Here is a 27,014-nt window from a genome sequence, read left to right on the forward strand (position 1 = left end):
TGAAAGGACGACGATTTCGTAGAGAAACGCTTGAGAGACTACATCTAAACAATTTATAAACCCTTAAGTTACTTGCATGTGCGCAATAACTTGCAGCATAAAAGCCACTCTGTATATGTATACAGTCACCAAATCCGATGCCTTCTCTCTCCGAGTCCCCTCAAGGTCACGCGAAATTCACGATTCCGGGCAGTAAAAGGATCTTGCCGAGATCCCCACGATTCTCCTACATATATGTATGTCGTTATGGTAATTCCGATCCTCGACGACGCCCGCATGCGCGTCGAATCGTAGGACGACGCTCCACGTCGGCTCTGCCTGGAATCTCCAGGCGACCCTTTCTTGCTTGCCAAGTAACGGCGTATAACAATGAATCGCGTATAACTACTGCGACGCCGTCGCTGCCGCGGCGGGATAATGTACAGAAGCGGCAGGAAACTGCGGAGTATGGTGATCCTTTTGTCGCGCGAAATATCAAGTGCTTCTGCAAACGAGGAGGAAACGATCTTCGAGTAAATAGATTAAAACTCACTCCGGATAGCGTATGTAGCGCATTTTCTCTCAAATGACAAACGTGGAGACAGTGTGCGTAAGTATGTGTGATATCTCTACAATATGTACAATGTATTGCTGTAAAAAGAAAAAAAACGTATGCATGTAATTTATTCCATCAATGTCCCATCAATGTCGCGCCAACTATTTTTCTAAATAGCTATAACTGTGTCTGACGAACAAAAAAGTGATCGAATTTATTTTATTAGTTTCCACACGAGAACTTAAGTAGAATATCCCAGGTACATTGCCGGTCGATAGCGTATCGCGATGACCTCGCGAAAGGAACGAAGTTATAAACGAAGCCGGTGTGGTTCGAATAAAAATCAGCAGGGGCTGTTGGAACTTCCACAAGGATGGCGACCGGCTGCCTCCTCGCCATCGCGACGATAGAAGCAGGAAGCCGGGGATGAAAACTCGATCAGCGGCGTCGGGGTTTGGTGCACGTCGTGATGGAAAAGGGGCGGCGAGGCAGGGGAAAAGGGTACGGACGACGAGCTCGGCACTAGGCAGGGATACGGCTGTCCACTACCGAGATTTCTTTCCTCGCGATATACTACGCAGGACGTGGAAGGGAAGGACCGTGGGTTGATTTCAAATGATCCTGGATTTCTCAGAGGCGAATAAAAAAGGAAGCGAGCGCCCGGGGAAAGTGAAATGAATTCCTCCGACAAAATCTTTCTTTGTCTCTTCTTGCCAGTCATCCTTTTCATCTAGATCCGCATTTTTTTCGTTCAAGCCTCTTTTTGCTTTCGCAATGTATCTTTGAGAATTCTCGAAAACATGTATCACATCTAGCACGTATCATCTAATAGAACCAATAAGACACACATAGCCTCAAATACCATTATTTGAACTCTCCTGGAGAAGAAACTGCGAGAAAAATGTTACATAATTGCAAAGAAAAGTGTTGATTCAAAATGCAATTGATTTAATCGATCAAGTATTGTCGCGCTAAAATATTAGCTGTAATACTTTCCGGACCAGGTGTCTTCTATAACACGGCTTACAGGTCTATATAGGCTTGAGATTGATACTCCATTCAAATCTGAGGTCAAGAATATAGAACTCAAAATGACAGATCCAATACGATGGACGGAATTTCCACAAAAATGATCAGATTGTCTTGAAACTTGATTTTAGGGGCTTTTTCGGGTTGGGGGATTTATAACCTTAAAATTTTTGAAATTTGACACTTGAGTTCAGCGATCCCGAAAATCACGTAAAAGCGAGTTTCGCGATAATCGGACTAATTTTTCGAATTCCGCGACTTTGAAAACCCCCCTTAGAAAATCCCCTTAGAGAAGCTCCTATTCTCCGAAAGGGTTAAGAGATGATATATTGCACGATTGAAAACTTGTTTCTATTATTTTTGGTCTGAATCAAGCGATTTACATATTACCTATAGCAACTAATTGTTCGTTAACTCGTTGCCAGTAAATATCCAACATCTCTAACAAACTTTTTCGTTCATTAAATTTGTCGATAAATGCATCCGCAATTCCGCTTGCCGCGGGGGCGCGGGCATACGTAACGCGCACGAGTTGTTGCCTTAGCGGGAGCGAAGCGGGAGTTAGATTTCAAAGGCAACTCGTTTGGAACTTGGACGCCGAGCAAACGAGCCTTGGGAGAAGTACTTTTACGTCGAATATCCGGCGCATAGCACGTTGTGCGCGGGTAAACTCTTCTGCCGTGGCCAGCGATGTGAAAGGTCGCCGCCCTCGTGCTACGCCGCCACGTCGGATGGATGCTTCAAAAGCACGCGCTTTCGACAACTCCAAGAAAGGAGTAAGCGCATCAAGCCGCGGAAAAATGCACCTCGCAGGAATGCACCGTCCGTGTATCATCCCTGGACAAAGACGATAAACCGGGAAAGAGTATCCACCGGGGTATTCGAGCGCCGTCCGTAGTAAATAAAGGGTTGGACATGCCAAGTTTTGTAGACACGCGCTTTTCGCGTGGAATCTTTCACATATTTCATTTTAAATTGCAAATATTTCCCTGTGATTTTCAAGAAACTGTCCATTGATCGCAAAGGCGCAACGCGTTGACAAAGTTGCGTTTGGAATTTATCTGCAGTGATAATCAGTCTGCACTTTTAATCGGCATCACTGAAAATCTATTATACATTTGTCGCATACAACATTAATATTTATGCGTAATTGAAGAGCGGAAATTAAACAGCAACATTCATAGATAAAGTTTCGGAAGAGAAAAGTCTTTTACAAATGTCTATGCTCGCTCTATAGTTAGTTATTATATCCATATAGATAGCTGGGAACTTGCAGATTTGCTTAAGCAGGATAAAAGCACTGACACCATCCAAAGTTATGAAATCTATCCCGAGACCATCGTTTGTACGCGAGCGTATTATAATTAAAGCGGATTAGCTAACGGCATTGTTATCTTTGAGACGAAGAATCTGTCCATTTCACGAGTTCAGAATATTCTTCATTCGCGTAATGTCTTCATTTCCGACATCCTGCGTATATTCCCGAAGTCAGGTTAATTAACCTATCTAGTTTCATGAAAGAATGCATATTTTTATAAGAATGGAGCTTATTTAAGAAGAATAACTCTTATTCTTGAGCGAAATTTTACATAAAAGTCGATTCAAAAGTAAATTTCATTTACAGCACTCCTTTTTTTTGCGACTATTTTTTGCGTCTAAATTTTTATTTATTTATTCGTTTTGTTTTAATTTTCGTGTAAATTTTCGTAAATTTAGAACGCATAAGGGGGAAAATTTGAAAATCAATTAATACAACATATTATAATATATTACACAAATTCGCACATAATTTTGTGTAAGCCGGCTCTTAAAATTATAAACGAAAACACGAGAGTTTTTCGTATAAAATTAAGTATTCTGAGCAGAAAGGAACGCGCATAATCTTCCAAAGCAAACTTATAATGTTCAACTGATCTCGAAATTACCACACTGAGAAGCTGCGAATCGTTACATTATGAACAAACCGCCTAGATTCGATATTTCGTGAATTATGTAAACGGTTACCAACGCGTGTAATCCGCTTTCTTGATTGTACTCTCCGGAGTCGATAGCGTGTTAAGTGTTGAAGCGACTGAGCTAGCACCAAATTACGTGTACCAAACAGGCCTTGGACTAAGCTCAGTTTGAAGCTTCGCTTAAATTTTAAACGTCGAGCGAAGTTGCCCTAAGTCAGGTTTACTGGACTTAGCCCGGGAATTTAGACCGTAATAATTAACGCAGCTCTACGGATCTTGGCTGACGCGTCTAAGCATATCAGGACGGCTCGGAGAAACGATTAGTACAATCTACACGGACATTTATTAGGAGTTAAGGAAGTGCGCCTAATTGAAACAATGAAAATGACCATGCGATCTTAAAGGGAAAATAGTAACGGAAATAGTAGCTAACAGAACGAACAGGGATCAATACATTCAATATATTAAACATTAATATTATTATATAACACAAAAGAGGAAGCATGATAAATGCGTGAAATTTAAAACATGCGATAGCTGATTAATTGAGTTAATTAAAAAACTTCACTTTATTAAAATGAGCAATCTTTAAATAATTCCCGAAGATATTAAAATCGTTTGCTATTTCTTTTTTTTCAGTGCGGCAAACCTGATCGCTATTTTCAATGTAAAATGTGCAATAATTGGCTGATTAATAAGCGTTTCGATAATTTTATGTTTTAAAAAAAGCAGCTATACTTAATATTAATTAAAATTATTAATGCTTCAGAATTCTCATCGAAGCAAATATGTGGATTGCATAATATTTTTTATCTTCTTTATTGCACACATTTTAATTAAACTAATATATTGCCGATAAAGTTATTAATCATTACATTATCACAGTATGCAGCAATGCATTTATACCAGATAATAATAACGTCGTCTAATATTTTTTACAATGTCGATTGGTTTACTTCTGCATTAACGATAAATCAGCTGCTTAATATCATGATGCAGTCATTGATTATAAAATCGCGTTACAGCGTTCGCAAAAAAGTGTGACTTGTTCTACCGGAAGTGCAAATAAATTGCAACATGGCAAATAAAAATTCGCAGTAGAGATTTTCTCGCGACAGTTAGTCTCGATTGCGCTAAAAGCATTAACGGCGTCAAAGCGTGAATGCTTCTTCCTCTTTTCATCCTTTTTTTTGCAATCGCTGTTTTTCCGCGTGTAATTGCTATCGCATCGCGTCAGGAGTCGCCACGTTGTGCACGATTTTTTTTTCAACACGATGTCACGCATCAACGATATGAAACGCCGGCTCGTTCTTCAATTATTTGGAGCACGCGGAATTTTTCGGCCTCGCATAGTTTTGTCGTTCAATCGGATATCTGACATTAAAAGCATTTATGGGTCGTTGGAACCACCGAGCGGCCGATATCCGTTTTTTGAACCAGAGAAAAGTTTTCTCTCTCTTTTTTTTTTTTTTTTTTTAATCTACAGCCTCTTTCAAACTCCCGACAAACGTGTAAGCTCAACAGTGTCGGGGTGTTTTTGAGATGGAGATTTGTTTCTCAATCCATTCTACGTCATATGACGAAAATCAGCGTTGAAGAGGCACGCGTTTTAATGAGAATCTGTTTAAAATATTTTAATTAAAATCATTTCGATCGAATAACAAATATAAGAATATAAATTTAATGTATCGACAGATTGAGGAACATATAAATGAGATATATTTGTAATAAGAAAAGGAGATTCGTTTGATTGCGCGTTAAATGCGGAAAGATGTAATTTCGAAATGAATGTAATGAGACATTTAATCCGATTAATTGAGGTCTACGTAAATTGAAGTCTACGTAAATTTAACTGCAAATTTGCCGGTACTCGTTCAAGTATTTTAATAGAAGTATTTCACATGATGCATCCGGAGCCGCAGCAAAAAAACTCCGACGTTAAATCGATACGAGAGGAAAACGGTTTTAATTAGAGTAGATTTGCGTATTTTGCACAACTCGATAGGAATGCTGCCTACGTAATAGTGAAACGTCAAAAAACAAGCAATTTTAAATTACACAATATAATATAATTATAAAATATAATGCACAATATTAAACAAATTAATGCAATAAATAAGAATTAATAATGAGACTTGGCTTTTTCATATTTAGTTTCAGTTGGAAGAAGTCGTGTACAAAATTGTATTACACTCGATGTATCGCAATATTTGTGTGTCGAGGCTTTTGATTTTCCACTATATTTCACGCAATATCTCTAACATTTACTGACTATAAACTTTTGAAAGAAGAGCGTTAAATTTCTCTATAATATTTTTACGAATTCTACAATTTTACATTTAAAATATTCATAATTTGATTTTGTTCTGATATTATTTAATTAAGTGTTTAAGTTTTTGTTTCAAAATGAATGAAATTACGTCTATATCTTTCTTTTTGGAAAAATGTAAAAGTATATGTTGTTAAATATGTGTGTGTATGTTTTTTTTTAAATTCCTCCATCTATATATCATTTGACAAAACTGAGAGCAGGGATTCTTGAAAGCATAAGTACTTCCGGTGGACAGCAATTTATGGCGTTTTAGTCAGAACGCTCCGCGGAGCGTTGACAGGAAGGCAGAGCGCAGGAAGAATTATATCCAAAAGCCGAGGATCTTTGACCTAATGCACGCTTCATCGCTTACGAACTGGCGAGTCCTCCTCCTTTTCGCCGTGAGATAATGGCCCCTGGCAAATTCGGATTTACACGCGACTGTTCACGAACGATTGGAAGCGTTCCAACGTAGCGCGTGCAACGTTTTATATTCCCGACATTTTTATCTTTATTTTCAGCGACAATCCACCTCGATATTTTTACAGTCGTAACTTCGTGCAGAGATTACGTAAACAGCGCACTCGACTTCTCGCGGACTTACTTACGCGTGCGAATACGTGATGGAGCGACTCGTGAGTTAGCCATATCGAAGTTCTAGTCTATTGTTGTTAATATTTTTTGTTGTTTTATATTTTTTGTTTCTCTTTCGCTCTTTCATTAAATAAAACTCGAGCTATATTTTTCCGATAATTAAGTAGAATATAAATTCAATTTTTATTCAATCGTTTTAAACACTAATCTCAACAAAATAATAAATTGTTTTGAGACATGTCGACTAGCTACAAGTAATTAAATTACAATTTAACTTCAATTCTAAGAGTATCATTTTCTCAATGTATGTATAGCAAAAATTTCTGGATTTTATCGCCTATTATTCTGGCAATATTAATATGATTATAACATTTATTAGACACGTACGTCGTTATACACCATTTAGTGAAGTTGCTTATCATTCCGCAACACGAAGACAACCGTTCTCGAGAATTTGACATTAGCGGCGTTGCCAGTTTTCCAGCACGTCCGGAAAATGGCGGTGTGCGAGCAGTCTCGAGCGACGTTACAACCGAACTCAAAGCGGAACTCGGAAGATGACAAGGAGGCAACCGAAAAAGGAAACGCGTATCGCGCGCGGCCGCGCAAGTGGTCTCATCAGTATGCAAAATGTAGGACTCACTCGGGGGTGCGCGCGAGTGGTTTCCTTGTGTCCTCCATTTGCCCGACTAGGAACCGACGTCCCTGTTCAGCCCCGCTCGAAACCGCCCTGTCTGCTCTTCCACGCCGTTCCAGCCGCAGGAGCGAACTCTTCGCCTCGCTTTACGCCTCTTTGTGCGCGAGTCGCATCGCAGATGCGAGAGCGCGGAGCATTATCGTACGCCGAGCACGCGTGTCCCGCGCGTTGTGCGTGCTTGTGTGCATCCCGCGTCGCCCCGCACGTAGCGTAATTATCCGTGCGCGCGGCGCTTCTCTCATCGTGTTACTCTTTCTCTGTTTCTTTCGCCTTTCGCGAACGTCCTCTTCTCGTCGTCTCGAAACTTGGTCGTGCTTCAGTACTTTCCGGTACTTTGCACTGGCGATTTTATCTCGCTTCCACGCAAACGTACCGTTCCGATCTCTGTAATTTGTTTCTTGCGAGTTGCTTGCTTTGTAAGTTCTGCCTCGAGACTTAATTGAATTACGAACGTTTCAACGGAGCAGCGGGTAAATGCGCGACGTCGCGCACACAGGAGGCAAAATTTAAATCGTCCCGCAATTGAATTTTTATGTAGAAATCCGATTTGTGCTCTCTACTCTATTTTCTTCATTTGATTACTACTTTGCGGTCGCGTGCGCGCGCGCGCGCAGGCACGCACGCACACACGCTCTCGCGTCCGTCCGCCCAGTCGTCGATCTTTTTTCTTTTGTTTTGATCCCGCCATCGCTACCAGCTCTGGTGTCCTGCCCGTATCATCTTTGATGTTCTAATAAAGTTAGTTTGCTAAGAAACAGTCGACCGCACCAGAGATTCCTATCCCCTCTCGCGTATGCGACCAAGACGAGTTGCAGCGTCGCGACGCACGTGTTATCCGCCAAAGCAGATATCTCTCTCTCTCTCTCTCTCTCTCTCTCTCTCTCTCTCTCTCTCTCTCTCTCTCGTATCCTCTTTCTTTTCTCCGGACAGGCTGTTGTCTCCGACCTTGTCGCCGCGCAAAACCTGGAAAACCTCGCCATCTCGTATTTCGCTCGTATTCTTGGATTGCGAGCGTGGAGATAGTGAGTTTCGTGTTCTTTGCGCACAGTTCACGATAAACTCTTTCCATTGGCGGAGAAAATGCGCCACGCCAACGCTTTAAACACGAGCTGTCGTTTCTGAAACGCTCGCGAGTTTCAGTTCAACTTGGCGAACTGCGCAATTGTGCAGCGCAAAGTAGTAGTAGTAGTTGTTTCTTGAGATTATGCGCATTAAAAATTTTTCAGAAATGTCTCTTGTTTTTAAAGTTTCCGCGATGACACGCTTGTTTTTCGTTCGGATATTTGCGAAGAGAGCGAACGGTGTACCTTCGGTAGCAATTCCGTGTTAATTTGGTGTCGCAGGATTAGCACTACTGATGTTTCTACGGTCACCTCGTCCGTTTATTTTCCACCACCGGACACAACTAGTCGCAACTAACCAAATTACGTACTGGATGCTAAAATGGACCCTTGCATTCTCAGCTGTGTGCAATCTCGATGCAGTCGAGATCCAGTTAGTCAGCTCGGCCTTTTGTATCGCACAATAGGAAATGCGACGAAGCCGCCCGACGAATTTCAGTTTTCATCCGTCCGGCCGATTCTCCTCCTGTCGTTGTATAAGGAGGCAAGCGCAAACTCTAAGGACGTCGAACGTACGCGAAGAGAGAAGGTGTACAGATAATGGTGAAAAATAATTGGATCGCTCGGGTGTGGGCACTTTCAAAAGTCCCGCAGGACGTCGCGTTGCGCACGCAAGAAAAAGAAGGAATCTCCTTGGCCTATATCGAAAAATTGGAAACACTTTTATGGATTGGCGAGCGAAACTTCTGCTTAAAATTGATAGTTTTATATTTGCTTTGTTGTATATTTTCGCAACGAGAGCATATACTTATTTAATAATCAATATGAATGTAATAATTCACAAGTAATTGTGCAGTAGGAATTTTAGCTGCAGAGAATGCAGCTCTTATTCATTCATCTAGTCATCTAAATAATACGTGAGAAATTGTAGAATTTTTATAAAATACGTACGCACGTTCTTATGTATAATTTCGATTAAACACATTCATATAACGATATGTATGTGATCTGTGAAAAAAAAGGGAACATGATTTTATTTCTTCACGTAATAAACTTTTGATCTCCCGACCGTACTGATATAAACGGAAGTGTATGGCTCTTCAGAAGAGATTTCATTAGTTTTGCACACAGCGATTCTACAACGTGAGTTTCCAATGAAATTTAAATGGTAAAAAAGGCGTTCCACGACGTCGATTGGACAGTCTCACGCACTCGGCATCGATCGCATCTCCCGCGGACGCGAAGGAGACAGAATACCGGCTCTTTGTTTCCCACTGACCCAGTTCTCTTTTACATCTCCGAGTTGTCGGAGCGAGCGGACCGGAACACACCGGATTTTAATTTACGCGGAGTGTCAGAAGCACACGGATAATCGAATGGCATTACTGCCACGATGGGCGCAACGTGTAACGCAATAAAGGTAATCGATGAAAGTCCGATGACCCAAGACCACTGTTGGTCATCGAATAGTTTAGGCTTGGATTAGTCGAATTAATATTAAATTGGGGTCTACAAAATTGTACGAAAGTTTACGCGCCTTTCACCCTCTTAATAACAGGTAACAATCTCTTACTCCGCAATTAATATTTTATTACACAATTAATGTTGCATTTACCTCGAGTTAAAGTTTCTTTATGTACTCGGAAAGTAAAGTACCTAATCTTTCTAAAGTTAAATGCATATTAACGCAACAGCAGTCAAGTTGCAACGTTCATACATAGAATTTCAGATTTGTCTGCATTAAAATAAAGAGCAAATCTCGCATGTATATGCAGCTGGAAACGCCGCTGGTAACGCAAATCAGATTTCATCTAATGATTTCAAGTTATGAAATTGTCCAATAATAACCGATTGTTGCTTACATGATTGTGTATTCAACTAATTTGTCCAATTTGTTTTTAAATCTTTAAAGAAAAGGCACGTCAGAAAAATAAGCGTGTTTGAATAAAACTCGTATTGCAAACGCGAAACGCGTGTAAAAGGAATAATCTGAAAAAATTCTACCTCTGCACTCTGTAAAATTTGCGAGCAAATTAAAAAAATTTTATTTCAACATAATTTGCTTTCCGCAGAGGATCGATGTTCTCAATAGGCGCCATCATTTCCCAAGAGAAAGCACCATCCTTCGCAGGCGTAAAATTTCGCGCTGCGAAGCTTCCTAACCAAGCCTTTCGTCAACAAACATTACCTCCGCAGTGACATTTTTTTTATCCGCGTAGAGATAGAGAAAATGCACACCATCCGTTTTTTAATCCGATTTCGTTTATCGGAAAAAGTAGAAACTGCTGGCCAGCGCCGGCGTAAAAATTGTTCCGCCGAGCGGAAATGGCACATGGTCCGAGTGTCGAAGAGGATTACGCAGCGCAAGGCTCTGCGTGAGGATCCGTAAATTTTTCAACTTTTCTATCGCCCCGGAAGGCTGCGTCTAAGTTTGCTGAAACGCGAGTGATTGTTCAACCATTAAGCAGCATACTTTCACCAACTTTGCGGCTGTAAAATCAATGAGACACGTAATGAATTATTTTCATAGCATAAACAAGTATTGTGACTAAAAATGTCCAATTCGATTATCTCTCTGTGAGGAATTACAAAATACGCAGAGTATTCGATCACAATGTGAATGGTTATTTTCTTTTCTCTGTGAGAAGAAAATTTTATCGCAAAACCATGCGATTCCAGTTGGTAAGATCATAACGATAAATCCAGCTGGAAAATAGCAACGGGAGATCGGCGGGAGGTTGCCAATCTCGGTTACATTCGCCGAACATCTTTAGCCGAATGTAAATCCAAAAGCGCTGAGTCGACTTTATCGAACCAATGAACGACGAGTGCGCCGTCGTTCGCGATGGACGACATTCGCGATTCTTATCGCCGATGCGGAAGCAGGAGTAAATAATTTACCTGAGGAATTCTGATTCGATGGCGCCATCAAAGACCTTTTTTTGACGCAAGCACCCACTTCTTCCCGATTCCATCCCAAGCCATTCCTTTCGCTCGACTACTCGACTGATTCAAGCGAGCGAGGAACTTTTTTAATTCATTGTGTTTCCATCGACGAACTTTCGCCACTCTTGGATGGCAAAAACTGAAAGAGCAAAAGCACATCCAGGATTGTCGCATCGTGATTCGCCGAGTAAACGAGAGGACGTAAATGATGTCGGACGAACGGCCGTGAGAGAACCGTTCTGACTCGCAGCGGCCGGAAGACCAAGTCTCGGCGTACTTGCAGGACGCGGAGAGATCTCCCTTCAGATAGACTCCCTTATTAACCTTTCTTCCGTTGAATTATTGACCGTGAAAATTTGCGAGCGGAACTTTGTCAATTGGGTAAAAAGACCGGGAGGCAATATATTTCAAATTCAAATAGACAATTTAATTCTACAGCGGTCACACAATGTTCGGAAGAATAAAATTAATAGCAATGTCTCTATGAAGTAAAATATAAGGTGGGCATTTTTCGTTTCGTTTCGTTTGCAAAGGAGCAGTTTCTTCAAAGCAGCAGGATTCGAAAAGAAAGCAATTTTATAATTAACACTTAAATAAATGATTAAAATGAAATGAAAAAGTATTTATCATTAGTAAGGAAGCGAATCTCAAAGAGATAATGTCGTGAGAAAATCTGTAATTTACAGAGTGCAATTAAACAGAATACCTTTTGCATAAAAATATTATAAATTGGTGAAGAAGAGAAAAGAATTTTTTGGAAAAGTCTCGCAATCGGATTTCAATCACGCAACATTTCGAGCGATGACGGCGCGCAACATTTAATGTGCAGGGCAACGAGCAAAGTTGGCGGGCGGCGGGGTTTCCTCTGGCGGAAGGTAGCCGAATGTGGTGGAACGGCGTGCATAAGATGCCATCCTGCGGAAAATTCCGGCCGAGCCGCGGCGGCGGAACGCTCGTAAGGTACTGCGCGAAATGTTGGAACGACCAGGAGCCGTTGCATTTTTATCCCGGATGGTGCCGACGCAGCAGATGAAAGCGGTTATGTCGGCTCTCTATTGCCGTCCTTTGTCTCCCCCACCGTATCCAAGACGTTCCTTAACAGCCGCGGCGACTCCATCCCCCGACTGGTTTCCCCCTCCAGCATCCTCCCTCCCTCCCACCGCCCCGTCATCTTTTCCGCTTCTTCCTCTTTCGCGACCTCAAAGCCAGTTCTATTTTGGACCATCCGAGGTATATTCAAGGCACACTGGCGTACGACCAAATGCCGTGATACACCACCCTCGCTGCAACACGCCGTATAACGTGTTGTGCCGCATGGTGAATCCCTCTCGCTCTAATGTTATTGCCAAACCGACCGCGCATCCCTTTCCTCACAGCGCTGTATTATGCGGAGTAGCATTCCACTAAGAGCGGATTCCTCCGTGGTTCAAAGGTATTTTCTCTCGGAGAAAGTCACATTGGGATTTAAATGGATTATTATAACCAGTTGTGATATTTACATCCGTTTTATCTCTATGAAAAGTCTTAGATTAACGAATTTATCATCCCGCAGACTTTTAAAGCTCTATCAGCTTAATAGAATTTGCTAAAAATTTGCAAAAAGTGAAAAATTCGATTTTATCACATTAGAAATTGCCAAGTGGAGTCGAGTCGCTTTCTTAGCTTTCTAACAAAAATCGATTATTCTTGTTACTCGATAAGATTTTTATCACTATTGTCACAAATCATCGATGACCTGAGTTGAATAATAATTTGTTATATAATTCTGCATAATTAATCGTGAATTGTCACACAGATATGAAATTACGCGATGTGTCTGCGCTCTCTCTCGGAAAGCTTGAAATTTATATCTCTAATAAGATAAATATTTATCCCGATACTGATGCGCGTCAAGATTTACAAATTAGTTTATACTACCGATTGCTGTGCCGACCAGTGATTATCGCGCATAAAAGAAGGACAGAGGATCTGTTTTTATGTGACAATTTTCATATAATTAAATTTAAACGCATGAATCTACATATGGTAGATTTGCATGTCACGAGCAAATCCACTTATTATTTGAATAATTGTTTAAATTGATGCATATGCATATAATTGAATTCGCAGTAGTAGCAGTTAACGCTTCCGTGATAATATATGTCATATTATGTTGCGTACGTAAATCCCACTCGTCTTTCACCGATTTTGCTTTGCCAGAATCATTACACGGTTTGTGTATTCAACGTGAGAAACCTTTAGTTGATTATAGGTACGCCTGTTCCTTACAATGTCGCTTATGTGTAAGCATGTTGCATTGCAAACACATGTCGTACAAACCGCTACTTGCTTCGCTATTCAAGAACATCCTGCAATTCGACTAAACGTGCTTCTTTAGGAACGAAAGCAATTTACGGCAAACATGGAATATTAATAGCAATATATTTAATAAAAAATATTGTCTTACGACTTTCAGATTAGCAAAGCTATCGTATTTGTAGACACAAAGACACACTTTATTTGTCCATAAAATCAATCTAGCGGTCAAGTGCAGTGAATACAATCCTCGAAATGCATCATCACAAGTGTCGCGAAGCGATACGCTTTCTTTCTCTCCGAATCGTAACGACGGATTACACGCAAAAAGCGAAGGAGCGCATCTTGGGATATATCATAACTGCTCAATCAGCCGCGCAAGTGTAAGATATATGAAAATTTTAGGAGTGCTCGTAATGTTTTGTATTTATATGTATGTAACAAAAGTTTTACAGTGGCGTGGCGAGATATCGGATTATGAATAAAACGGCATGTTTTATTAAAACCGAGCGACACCCGATAATCAAATATATCAATCCGCGAATCAGGCCGATAAAATCGAGAAAAGAAAGTCGCGAAAGCTTGCACATCAGTACACTGCGTGGTATTCCGCCATCGATTTAATTACCGATTAATCTAGACTTCTTTTGTTCCCTTTGAATAATGTCTACGCTCGCCCGACCAGAGATCGCTCGTGTATCACCGCGCTTGTTTTAATAACGACGATAAATCTCGAGTCCCACCGCAACGCCGTCGGAATATTCGAGACTCCGCACCATTGCCTTTTTTTGTCGTCCAGATTATTGGACTCTTCGCAGTCTCGATGTCACGTCGACGGAACGTTCTCGATTGTGTTCGACGGGGTACCAGTGATGAATCAAAAGAAATCCCCATGATTTAATTTCTCAGGTAGACAAACTGAATAAAAGAATTAAAATTTAAGTGCTTTAATATGCTAAAGTTTCTCATAAAATACTTATTTAAATCTATATGCTGAAAGATTACGCTTTATTACGAGTTCTTATTCACGTAATGCAATCGCTTCTCATACCCAATTCGATATTCTACAGTATATATAAATGAAGCAATATATTATATAAAAAAATATATAATTATATAATAACATAATTATATAATAAATCCAGCGCAATATATACTTGTGCAACGCTCTAAGCGTCCTTTTCATTCGCAAGCGGCTTTCAACAACCTTGCAGCAATAAGATTAAACTGGAAATTGTGGAGCGCAACGCTCGGAGAATCCCCGTCGCTACTTACGACGTTATTAAAACACCTTCTAAGCCGACGCGGCGGTGGATGTCTCACGTTTTTGCGGCCGCGAATCGATAGCTTTTTCGATACGCCAGCGTGGCAACAAATCATCAGAAGTATCATTTATTCCCAGGCGTTCCTCGACGAAGCTAATACACCTCGGTGAAGCACCTCGCGGAATAGCCAATGGGAAAATGGTAACTGGGTATAGACCGGAAATGACTACCAGCCGATAACCGGATATCTAATATCCGACCGTTTGGGCCGGCCGAGTGCCGAAAAATATGAGAATCGGATAAGCCGCGGCACACTGTCCGCTAACCATATTCATCGGATTGCACCTTTTGCTCGCGACTCGCTGCACTCGCAAAAATTTCGACTCGTCGTAGAACGACGGCCGAAATTAAACCTTTTTTCATGTTTAGTTACATTTGTTTTTAAAATTGCAAAATAAGTAATTAAATATGACCGGAATATATTACCGTACAACCACAATGATGAATCGAGTAAATATGAATTGTTTACTTTCTCGTTAAACAGACGTTTCACGCAGCCAAGACAAAATTGCACATTCTTCGAGTATTAATTATGATGTGTTAAATAACTTGTAATCGTGCGATAAATTAATCATTAATTATTCTGCAACGATATTCTTCACACACACACACGCGCGCGCGCGCGCGCGCGCACACACACACATCACATCCGTAGTCTGCGATGATAATTGAACTCTCTAGTGATTTTAATTATTTGCTATTGCTGCATCGATGCTGCGCAATATGTTCACAGGCGTTAATTGGAATTGAAATGCGGATGGTTGAACTTTCCTGAAATTCATTAGTGTTGGTGATATTTCCAAAGTATGTAGGTTGTGCGAGACTTTGGCGTTAACACAACCAAGTAAAATAGGAGAAAGGGAATGAGTAATCAAAGAGAATTATATAACGCTCGGCTGGCTTACAATGGACATGTTCTTTGAGTCCTTCTCACTTGTTCGTCTGTTTTATGCCATTAAAACAAAGGGGCAAGAGAGAATTGCTGTACGCGCAATCCATAAATTGTGCATTCAAGAGAATCTTTGTCCAAAAACAGTCAGTGATAATATATAAATAATGTATCTTCTTTAAAAGATTTTTACACAAATGGATTATAATTAATTAATATTTTCAGAATTTTTACTCAAAAAACAAAATGATAGATATACTTTTTATAAAATTTTATTGTGTGATAAGGTGATGTAACGATTAAAATTGAGACTAAAACAATCAAAGATTATTAGGTACTTTTACCGCGTTTGATATAATAAAAAGAATCAGTTATCGACTTTTTATACATCACGAAGTAAGCAAATTACTTTATTTACAGAGTAAATATAAATTTTTCTCGAAATTGGTCGCATGTCTAGAACGTAAAAATCAATTAACACAATATTTTGTGAAAAAATAACACTTGAGTTATTTTGTAAAAAGACGGTTCTCATTTTATCAATTTTTCTCTTAATCACTATTTGTTGTCTATTTTTATCAGCATCAGATCCATTCAATAGAGAACTGCTCCTAAATGAGAGAAAGAGAAGAGAGAGAGAGAACTGGTCGCAGCTAATACGCTATCACTGATACAGTATCGATGATAATTAATAATAATTGCGTGCCGCTCGAGTAATCGAGCATCCATTAGCGCCATTACGCCCATCGTCGTGTTACCACCCTTCGCGCCGCATGTTCTCGCTTCCGCTCCATTAACTTTATTATCATCACGTCGTAATGTATTATTATGTATTACGACGCGCGTTACGTGTCGGGGTCGTGGAGAGGCGAGCGAGGAAAATAAGTCGTAGCGGGGTACGCTGATTTACGCGAGACGAGTGCGCGTTCCGCGCGAGCCTTCTCGGATTTTAAGGTACCCGCCGCAGGCGTCTGCAGTCGCATGTATACGGTTAAATGACGCCATTCTGACAAATGCGCGTCATCAATGGCGTCTGGCAACTTTACGCTTCCCGAGAACCCCTATTATCGAATGCGTGTCCAATCCTACGTTTGTACCGCTACGGCGAAGGTTCTCTATAAAAGCTACAGCTCTGAATCGCCACATTCCACGAACTCCTGTTTACCCAAGATGTTTTCGCACTTGAAGAATATCACGCGATAGCGCAGAAATTTCTCGGATATCGTGGAAATTCTTGGATTTTCGTCGTTTAAAGTCGTTGTACATTTGCAAAGAGATTTTTTTCTCAAATGTGCTTTCTTCTGTGATAAAGGATTCGACAGGATTTGAAATATACAGATCGTTTGTATTAAAATAAACGATAAAGAAGAATATGATGTATGCAGCAATCGGAGAAATAAACCGTCGCAACACAATCAATTTGACTGAACGCTCGATCCAAACGCGAATAAACAGTTTACTCCAAACTCCCTTGTTCGACTTCACCTTCTTTCTTACGCAGAGTATTCCGAGTCTAAAATTTCAGTCTGATTTTTTACTCGGCTACGTTCTATTATATATTAGCGTTTGTCACTCACACGTGATCAAAAACCGCATCAGTTTCCACAAACATTATATAATTTTGAAGTTAAATTTGAAACTGTTTTTGACACATTCCACACTTCTCTTTGCTCGGACATATGATGATATAAATGACATAAAAACGCCAAAAGATTAAATGTTAAAACAGTAAAGACATTTTGAACGCAAAATTTTGATATTAAATGTTGTCCTATTTTAATAATCTCTTCGCTTCTCTGATCTCAGGTCTCCTGGATGAGGAGCAAAGACTTGCATGTCCTTACCGTGGCGGATTTGCTCTTCAGCTCAGATCCGCGATTCGGACTTCAGCACACGCCAGGCAGCGACGCCTGGACTCTCAGGCTGGATGACGCCAGAAAGACGGATTCTGGCAAGTACGAGTGCCAGGTCAATACGGAACCGAAGATCATGTATGCAGTGCAGCTTTCTGTGCGAGGTGATTGTCGTTCCACTTCACATTTCGTACTTTACATATGCTTGTCACACGACGATTTACGATAGAATTTCGACATTTTCTTTTTTATCCGAAATCGCAAGCTTTATTCCAACTTTTGTGAAAAATAATTGAATATCTTCACGGAGAGAACAGCGTGCAACGACATAAAACTAGAATATGTATATTTAAGATATACGCAATATATCTATATTTCTGAAATTAATTTTGAAATAAAATGCAACAAGAGTGACATATCGCTCACACAGTGTATTGTGTGAAATAATGTGTGACAAATGTGCGAATAAAATAATATTAGAATTGATATTAGAATTGGATTACGATTCTTTCTTTTGCGCTTCGCGATGATACGACGTCTCGTCATATTTCCAGATCCGGACAAACCGGAGGGCTACGACGAGCCGCATTCTCAGCAGACGCGTATAAGTAAGTATACACCACGCGTGGACGCGTGACGTGTATTTCTGGCCTGCGCGCTTGTGACACACACATGAGCGTGACGTTCCTTTAGTTCCGTTGTATGCTGATCGAATCGTTCGTGTATTTAAAGAGACGACTGGAACGTTCCTATTAACATTAAATAGACTGTGCCGGTAATAGCGATGAGAATTTCAAAGGGGCAAATTAAACTCTGTTAACTGGAGGATATCGTGCACATATTACGATTTACTATAAAAGCTTCACTTCCGCGTAAAATACATCGATGAAGATACGATTCATTTGATTCACATGTGGAGAAATTTAAATTTCATTATTTACAGATTCGCGAAACCGCGTAAATTTCACTTTAGAAAATTATTATTAAATCTCATATTATGAAACAATTGGAATTAATTAAAAATTTATATGGTCGCATGCACATTTGCATTTTGTTGTGATTCTAATTTCACTGACGCTGAACTTATTTCACCGTCTGTGATATCAGCGATAATATTTTGCGCAGCCTTGCATAATTAATTTCCCGCGTAATCAGCATTACCCGAATCGAGTGTACAGAGTGTGTATAAAATGGGGCGTCTGTATCGCACTGAAATTATATCATGCAAATTATTTTATGAATTTCTTGATCGGCACGGAAACTCGGACAAGCGTGCAATTATGCAATCAAAACTTTGTCGAAAGTTTTGCGGATCACGGTTCTTAGATATAAGACGCATTCCCTTCTTTTTTCCTTTGCTTCTTTCAAATCCATCCATCGTTTTTGCATTTTATCGGCATGCGCGCTACGGATGATGAACGTAATAAAATACGCGCGGTGAACATTACTTGGCAATAAAAATTTGCGCCGATATAAATCTGTAAAATGCCCTCGGGTGCGAAGATTGACCCAGTTACCAAGGGATTTAAAAATATAACTTTCATCGTCAGCGACTGGCAATTTCCGCTTTGTTTTACCACTCGGAAAGTAGCGGAACCGAAAGCACTGGTTGAATCGTCGTTAAGATTGCATCAGTCGGAAAAAGCGCGATTAATCAGCCGCTGGGTAGAGCGCTAAGCTTACTGATAATTATCAAGCGAAGAAAGCGCGATTTCTTGTAATACAATCATTACAAATGTAAGGTATCACTGTCGCCATTAATTCTGTTTTTCGTGTTTCCCACACCCGCGACATTGGTAACACGAGTAACATGAGTAATGCAACTAGTACTGCAAGGAATCGTATTTATTGATTATCGAGTCATTCGTGTTGTCTGCTTTACAAATTTAGATTTTAGCGAACCTCTTTTGTGTATTACACTTTCATTATCCATTTTCGTTTATCTGTCGATCATATATTGTATTATAATACACGAGTTTAATTTACGACCGACATGTTTTATTAATGTGCAAGTCATTATTATTTATTTTCGTGAAAATGAAGGACTTGAAAGCTTGTTTAAAGGTGACCATATTGGAAATTATCTAAACATATGTTAGCTATAACCATATTGGAAATCTGACCTGTACACAATAGTTCGCGCCATAGGTGGGAGATTACGTTGAGCTCTTACGACTAGCATTACAACGTATGTTCAAAACTTGCGCGATGCCTGTTTACCGCTTTAGTCGGCGGCGAACTTTTGAACGGGCAAACAGCGTTATTTCTGTTGTTCGCTGTAATACTCTATGAAACTCGAGCAAGTGGGTGTATTATATGAAAGTTTATTACTAGATCTCTGCATAGCGTACGCGTATAAGCCGCGAAAGCGTTTCGAGTCTAATTCGCATATTGCCAGTGTTCGATATTTCAATAATTTGCCGAAAATAATGTTCACACACGTGTAAACCATCGCTTCAAAACTATTTGCAATTTTCTTGCAAACCTCTCCAAATATACAAATATGAGAAATATTGCAAACAAAAGATTAAAGATAAACTATTGAAAGAAAAAAATTAAAACAGAGACTGTTTAAAATATGACGAAAGTACTATATGCAAGAAATAATAATTCTGTCGTCACATTTTTCATAAATACACCAAGAAACTTTAACGCGTTCTCGTCGCACCGTTCGAATATCCTTCGAAAAATCATTAAAACCAGCTTTTTATTTTTCCTACGGAACCAAGTGACATCAATCACTTAAGGATAAGTGCGACACCGTTCTGGCTTTGACGCTCGTGATCCGTCGTCGTCGATTCTTCTTGCGAACTTTCTTCAGTCGCTTCATAATTCTTTTTAAGTAACGTCGTTTTATTTCAGACATGTCCTTTCTCTTGACGCCTTCGACGTATCTGAATTTACGCTTTTTCATTTACGACGAAACGAGAGATTACAGAGGAGCCACATTCCTTAGTCGGAACTCAAAAAGCTTCGATAAAATTCGCAAGCACGATGCGCAATGCGCGATACACATCGCGTTTCTCGATTTCTTCTTAATCTTTATTTGTTTTTAATTTTTAGGTAAAAAAAATCTGAACAAGTTTAATTATTTCTCGCGATATTAAATATGCTTCGAGCTCCCTTCCATCAACCTAATGGGAAAGTTACGACCATGAATATATTTCTTTTCACATCACTACGTATTTCCGCTCAGAACACTCCGCGCAGTTTCACTCGGCTAATAAATATACTCGCGCCAAGTTTCTTCTCGCTTTTGTTCGCGATATATGCAAGACTTAAAGATGGTCACAGATCGCTGCCAGCTATATTGTCCAAGTTTTGCAACAGATAAATAAGGCGAACAAAGCAAAGGGAAAATACGCACCCCGCGTATGCGAATAATAATGTAACATAATGGTAACTCGGTAAATTTCGTTCTCGTGCAATCATGCTTGCAATACATATAAGTATTATTGTATTGTAACGTTTATTTGATCGTAGCAAGCAACGTTAGATAAAATAATAAAACAACCATTAAAAAAAAAAAAAAAAAAAAAAAATTTATCCAAGTTATAAACATGTACAATGTATATCGACATGTCGAATTTAAGTTGAAAGATTACAACTCGGAGAGTGCTGGCGGATCATGAGAGAATTTATCCACAAAGTTTCCGGTAACAAAAAGGTGAGCAAGACCGCGCTCAGGAAAGAAACGTCGGCGAGCGAGTTTACAGTAATAACAGCATAACATAATATTTCGCTAGAGGGAACGCAGTCGTCGCCGGATTCATTTAAGTCTAATAGGATTATCCTTAATCCTGCGGTCCCGTAGCGCGGCTTCTTCGTATCCTTTTCTTCGTCGGCGAGAGTGCAGAGTTCAGAGTTCTAAGGGATAGGAGTGGCCCACTAAATGAGTCTCGACTGCGGTCCTCTTGCTGAATAATGTATATCGCGCCTCTCGATATTTTTATACAAGGCAGAGAACTCCACTTTCGACCATTTTCCTTTTTCCCTTCGAAGATAATGATGAATTATTAATCTATTCAGAGAGAGCTTGCGTCAATGGGGCCAAGATCAACCACGAAAAATATTAACATTAATACGTTTTATTATGAAATTTATTTCAATTATTCTAATTGACGTGAAACTATCTTTAGTATCTCAACTCTTTGCTTATTATCTTGTTTTTTTCTTTTTCTTCTTCTTCTTCTTCTTCTTCTTCTTCCTCTCCTTACGTATAAAACTATATCCTGTTTTTTCATCGTTGTTCAGTGTAGTCTTGTTCAAGTTACCAAGCGTCGGCGACCTATCGCAGATGTACAAATGAGCATCTAGGATCTAGGATCTAAAATCTACAAACACTGTTTCGCATATTGCCAGCCTAGAAGAAGCGATCGTAGGTCGCTTTATTTTCGTATGATGATGGGAATCGAACCCGTTTCACTAACGCGCTAGTAAAAAGCCACGGTTGCGATATTTATTACCTCACGATAGTATAAACATTCTATTACTAGGATTTGCGTATTTAAGTTTAAAAAAGATCAGCATAATACGGATGGTAGCTGTGTATAGATGCACTATAAAAAAAACCTGAAACTTTCGTTATATCCGGCAACTAAGTTTGTAACGGAATGCTCTCTCGCAATTTATCGTATGTGTAATGAGGAACCAAAGAGTTTTCAAGGCGGGGTAATTTACGGTACACTTTGTAAAGGCCGATGCACACAGTGGCGCGGCGGCGGCGGCGACGGCGACTCGCGTATTAAACGAGTACTTGTCCCTGCTTTCTAAATTAAAATGTACAAGCTTGACAGTACTTATATCTATGTGTGAGCGTGTCACTATGTTTTTTGCTACTTCAGCGTACTCTACTTTGTGCCGCGTCGGCGGCGCAATGGAAGTGGATATAACGCTGGCATTAATTAAAATCATTGCATAACATTTGTCGAGTGCCCTTGATGGCGCGCGCGTGCGCACTAAAACGCCCGGTTCTTGCGTTCGCCGGGCGCTTCGCTTTCTTTTCGCCAGGGAGGAAGGTCTAGTGCGTTAATCCCACGTTCGTCGGGATATTAAAACCGAGGACGGATTGCGTCAATTAGAGGGTATTCACGATACATCACGCTCGCTATGACGCTGTCAATTAAAAAGTTGTAAATCCTTTTGCATGCGTCGCCGTTTGTTCGCCGCCTCGACATCGCGAGTCTCGCCGGGATTTGATGAAAGCCTCTTTATATGAATTAAAGTAATGCATATAAGTACTTGAAAATATTCCTTTTTGCGTTTATGCATTTACATTAACTCTAATGGAAAGTAAATATTCATTATAGTAAAGCTCTGGCTAAATTGTTATCATTGTGCGTTATACGCTGTTGTTTGTATCTCTTCTCACGTTTGATTAAAATATACAGAATATCGTAAATGTATTATCCGTTTTAGTTAGAAATTTTTTAATCAGATGGAGATGTAGTCTATTAATGTATTGTAGTTTATCAGTCAAATGCTTTCTATTAAAAAACATATTGATGTTTTATAATTAACAGCAGGGGCGAATTTCCCATTAGGCTGGATAGGCTATAGCCTAGGGCGGCAGATTTTAGGGGGCGGCAAATTTTTAATTTTTGAATTAAAAAAAAATTTATTAACACTCGATTTATATTCAAAATACATTCTGATTTTCATCAAAAGAGTCATAATATAAATATGTTCGTGATCATTACTGTTAAAGAGTGTATAAAGTGCTATTTTTTCCGGCGTTTTCGGCGAAATTTATTTCCTGTTTTTCTCCTCCAATTCTCAACCGATTTTGCTGAAATTTTTTCTTTAAGTTTTTTTAATATTAAACATTTTTTTACGTTTTTTACATTTCTGGCTTTATATGCTCGGGGTAACATTAAATATCATAGAAAAAATGTCAACAAAATCGGTTGAGAATTGGAGGAGAAAAACTGGAAACGCGCGCGCGCGAGAGAGAATGTGTTATTTATTATTATTCAAAGAATCCTATATATAAGATATCTGTTTTCTATTTTATTATCTATTTCTTATTTAATTAATAAAAAAATTTCCCCTTGCTCCACTGTCATTAAGGGGCGGCAAATTTGATTCAGCCTAGGAGCGGCAGAAACCGAAATCCGTCCCTGATTAACAGCATCAACGACCACATAACTTTTAATGCAAAAATATTACCGTTAAAAATACATTTACAAAGTAAATAATATAAAAATACACATCTAAATAAAATTAATTATTTCCGCAAGGCTACATTACACTTTATGCGAAAAATTTGACATACCAAAACTTTTACACGAGATGTATAATAATATTTTAATATGTGTACGCATTGGCTCTTATAGAACGTGAAAAACAGCGTACTGCTTTTGAAGCAGAGCAGCTAAGGGATTCGAGTTGCATTTCCGTTTCGAGTCAAGATCCTATCCGACGAATCTTTAGACTCGATTAGGAAACTCGCCGGCGCGTCGTATCACTTGAGCCGCCGGATATGCGCGTAATCTCGTCACGACGCGGTCATTCAATTGCTTCAGCCATCGCATGATATTTGTCCGAACATGACTTCCAGGTTATGAGAGCACAGCGCCGGTGGCGGACATAATGGGTCCCCAGGAGCAAAGGGTGCCGTCGGGCTCGACGATCACCCTGAGGTGCGTCATATTGTCGCCGTATCAGACCCGTCCCATCAGGGGTGTACAATGGCTTCGGGATAACAAACTCCTAACATTCCAGGTAATGCAGCCTCAGCTGGATACGCGCGAGCGCTTTAATGAAATTTCTGTTTGACGACCGGGAATCGGGAGAAGGTCGGAAAAGGGAAAAAAGGGGCGCTCGTATATCATCAAGCGCTCGACGCGAAGAAATATGGGTCGTACGGCCCCTAAAATGTGTCTTCCACATTTCTGTTTGCGTGGTAAGCCTGCGTCGGCTGTTTCTTTCGCGCGATACGTGAGTGACGAAACGATGGCTGGGGGCTGATCGATTTGGCAGTCGACGCGGTTTTGTCATTGCGGCTATGCGCGATTATCTCGCTCGGTTGATGCTTGTCGCTTAACGTGTCTTTCGAAACATCAATCTCAAACAATTTTGCTGATTTTTTTCGCAACATTTTCTTTCTGTTATTTATAATTTGATGTTAGAAGAACTTTGCATTTTAAAAATATTATGTAAAACAAAAGTACAGATCTGAAAAATCATAATATGTGTTAGAATCGCTATAGACAACGTCCAACGCTTTAATCTTAATCCTAATCTTAATATTCTCAAAATATTATGATAAGATATTTTTGAAACGGCAAAATATTTATATATCAAATGCCATTAGTCCTTTGGATAAATAATTTGTCACTCGATGCACACATTTCAGTTTACTATTACATCGCTTTAATTAATTCATTTGATTAATTTACGAATATTTTTGTGATACATTTATACATAGCATGAATAATAATTCGAATTTGTTCCATTGATGCAAGTGTTAACGAGTACGCTTATATTCATTGATGCACATAAAAATACAGATTTGAATAGAAATAATGAGAGCTCAGCTCATGCATAAAATCATGATACGAGAGATACAGAAGCAAAAGAACTGATATTCTTTCGAATTCTTTCAAAAATATATAATGTCACGCGACAAAACTAATGTATGGAGTTTTCACGTTTAATATTATATTTTGAGATAAAAAGGTACTGACAAAATCTACTGCAATCTATAAGATTGCGATTTTGAAAAACGAGAAATATGAATTTCGCTGTTTTATTACTCAAATAAATATTTAAAAAATTTCCTTTTCTTTTATCGTAGAATTCACTTGTTTACTCTCTATCTAGACACGCGGAGGGATAACTGTGGAGACCGAAAAGGGTGCGGCACGTACAGTATCCGTGTTAATTTTGGCGCCGGTGACGCAAGATGACATCGGAAACTATTCATGCAGACCGACGGAGGGTCGATCAGCGACTGTCACCTTACTCGTTGAAGAAGGTAAGCCTCAGCACTTGCGCGAAAATATTGTAATAAAACAATAAACTCTAGCAACGTTTATAAATCATTTGGCTACGACATTCGCTGTGCACTTATACATACAGTTTGTATCCCATTTTCCTTTTTGTAAAATATATTTATTTAAAGCAATATTGTGAAAGTTACAAGACTAATACGCGAAACAGTGGATAAAGTGTACAAAAGTATGTCAAATATATTTTACGGAACGTAATGATATAATAACAGTGCACACGTCTCACAATCTTCCGGGAAATCTCGCTGTCGCCGGATGTGCCACGACCGTAGCCGGAAGCCCATCGCGGGCGCACCGATATTCCATTTCCTTCTACGCTTGCGTGTATCCTCCGCGGGGTACAACCATGATGTAAAGTCGTGCCTTAGGATTACTCGAAACACTTTAAAGTTTTAAAGAGGCGGCGGTATTTCACGCTGGAGCTATTTGTCTAGCTCAGCCCCTCGGTCGCCACGATAGGGATGAAAAGGAGCGGAAGGGGGGTGGAAGGCGAGCGGGGTGAGGGGATGAGGGGAGTTGGTGGAAAAGACGGAAGACCGCTCGCTCGGGCGCGTGTACTCCTGCGCGAGACGAAAGACGGGGGGATGTCCGAGGGACAGGAGGAACGAGAGGAATCGCGGAAGGAGAGAAATTGCGGTTCACAGGTAGAAGGACGGTGACGAAGAAGGAGTAGAGTTTGAGAGAAAGAAAGAAACTTGCGAAGGTAAGCGGCGGTATAAGCGGAGATCCTTCGCGTTTTCTTTCTCCTCGTTCAAGCTTATTGTAGAATGAATGTCCTTTTTTCACTTTTATCTCTTTAAAATTGAGAGAATAAATATGAAATCAAAGGAAAGAAAAAAATGAAAATAAGACAGTCCCGAGAGCAAAATAAAACGGACAAAAGATGGAAGAAAAAAAACTCTAAACTCTTTTGGTTTTCTCTTCCTCTCACCTTCATACCGCGCATTTTTGGCACATTTCTCATTGTCATTGTGGTGAACACACACACACACACACACGCGCGCGCGCGCGCGCACGCACACAGATTTAGACATGACTTCTCCGGATGTCATATCTGTTTCCTTCCCGAAATGTCGAACCTCTCGATTTTTCTTCGCGTACAGCAGTCGCCCAAAAACACAGACTGAGAGGAAAATAATGTAACAAAGTGAAAGTACGGAAATTATGGAGACATCAGCTGGAACTGAACAAGTGTGTGAGAACGCGCGTCGGCTGAAATGAAACGAATGGCACGGAAAAGGATGAGAATCCGCGAAAGAGGTGTGGGAGACAGACACGAAGGGATCGCGGGGACACTTGTATGCGAAATTCACGTGGGTAGTCTCTATTATCGTGAATTTCCCTTCGGAGGTTATTGCGAGGAAGCACCCGTGGCGCGCATTTTTCCCAGGCAAGAGTAACACGGCGTGTGTGCACGGCGCCATGCACGCGTGTGCGTCACATGCGCTATCTGTCCCCGTGTCTATCCATACATGGAACGCTCCCCGTGCGAGTATAAATCAGAACTTAGGC

The 27,014-nt window shown here is 40.1% G+C and overlaps 2 protein-coding genes across 12 annotated transcripts in view; one reads left to right on the top strand and one right to left on the bottom strand.

Annotated features, from left to right (window-relative positions):
* LOC105675932 (zwei Ig domain protein zig-8-like) overlaps positions 1 to 27,014 on the top strand; it is a 123,610-nt gene that overhangs the window by 87,553 nt on the left and 9,043 nt on the right. For all 11 annotated transcript variants that reach the window (XM_067351464.1, XM_067351455.1, XM_067351456.1 and 8 more), the window contains 4 exons: positions 17,444 to 17,654; positions 18,045 to 18,098; positions 24,050 to 24,213; positions 25,315 to 25,468. In XM_067351464.1, coding sequence (XP_067207565.1) covers positions 17,444 to 17,654; positions 18,045 to 18,098; positions 24,050 to 24,213; positions 25,315 to 25,468 — 583 coding nt within the window. The remainder of the gene's footprint in view (positions 1 to 17,443; positions 17,655 to 18,044; positions 18,099 to 24,049; positions 24,214 to 25,314; positions 25,469 to 27,014) is intronic.
* The window catches only part of LOC105675915 (immunoglobulin superfamily DCC subclass member 4-like), a 339,899-nt gene that overhangs the window by 6,395 nt on the left and 306,490 nt on the right, over positions 1 to 27,014 (bottom strand). The window lies entirely within an intron of this gene.

This window comes from Linepithema humile, chromosome 3 (assembly GCF_040581485.1).
Source record: "Linepithema humile isolate Giens D197 chromosome 3, Lhum_UNIL_v1.0, whole genome shotgun sequence".
NCBI lineage: Eukaryota > Metazoa > Arthropoda > Insecta > Hymenoptera > Formicidae > Linepithema > Linepithema humile.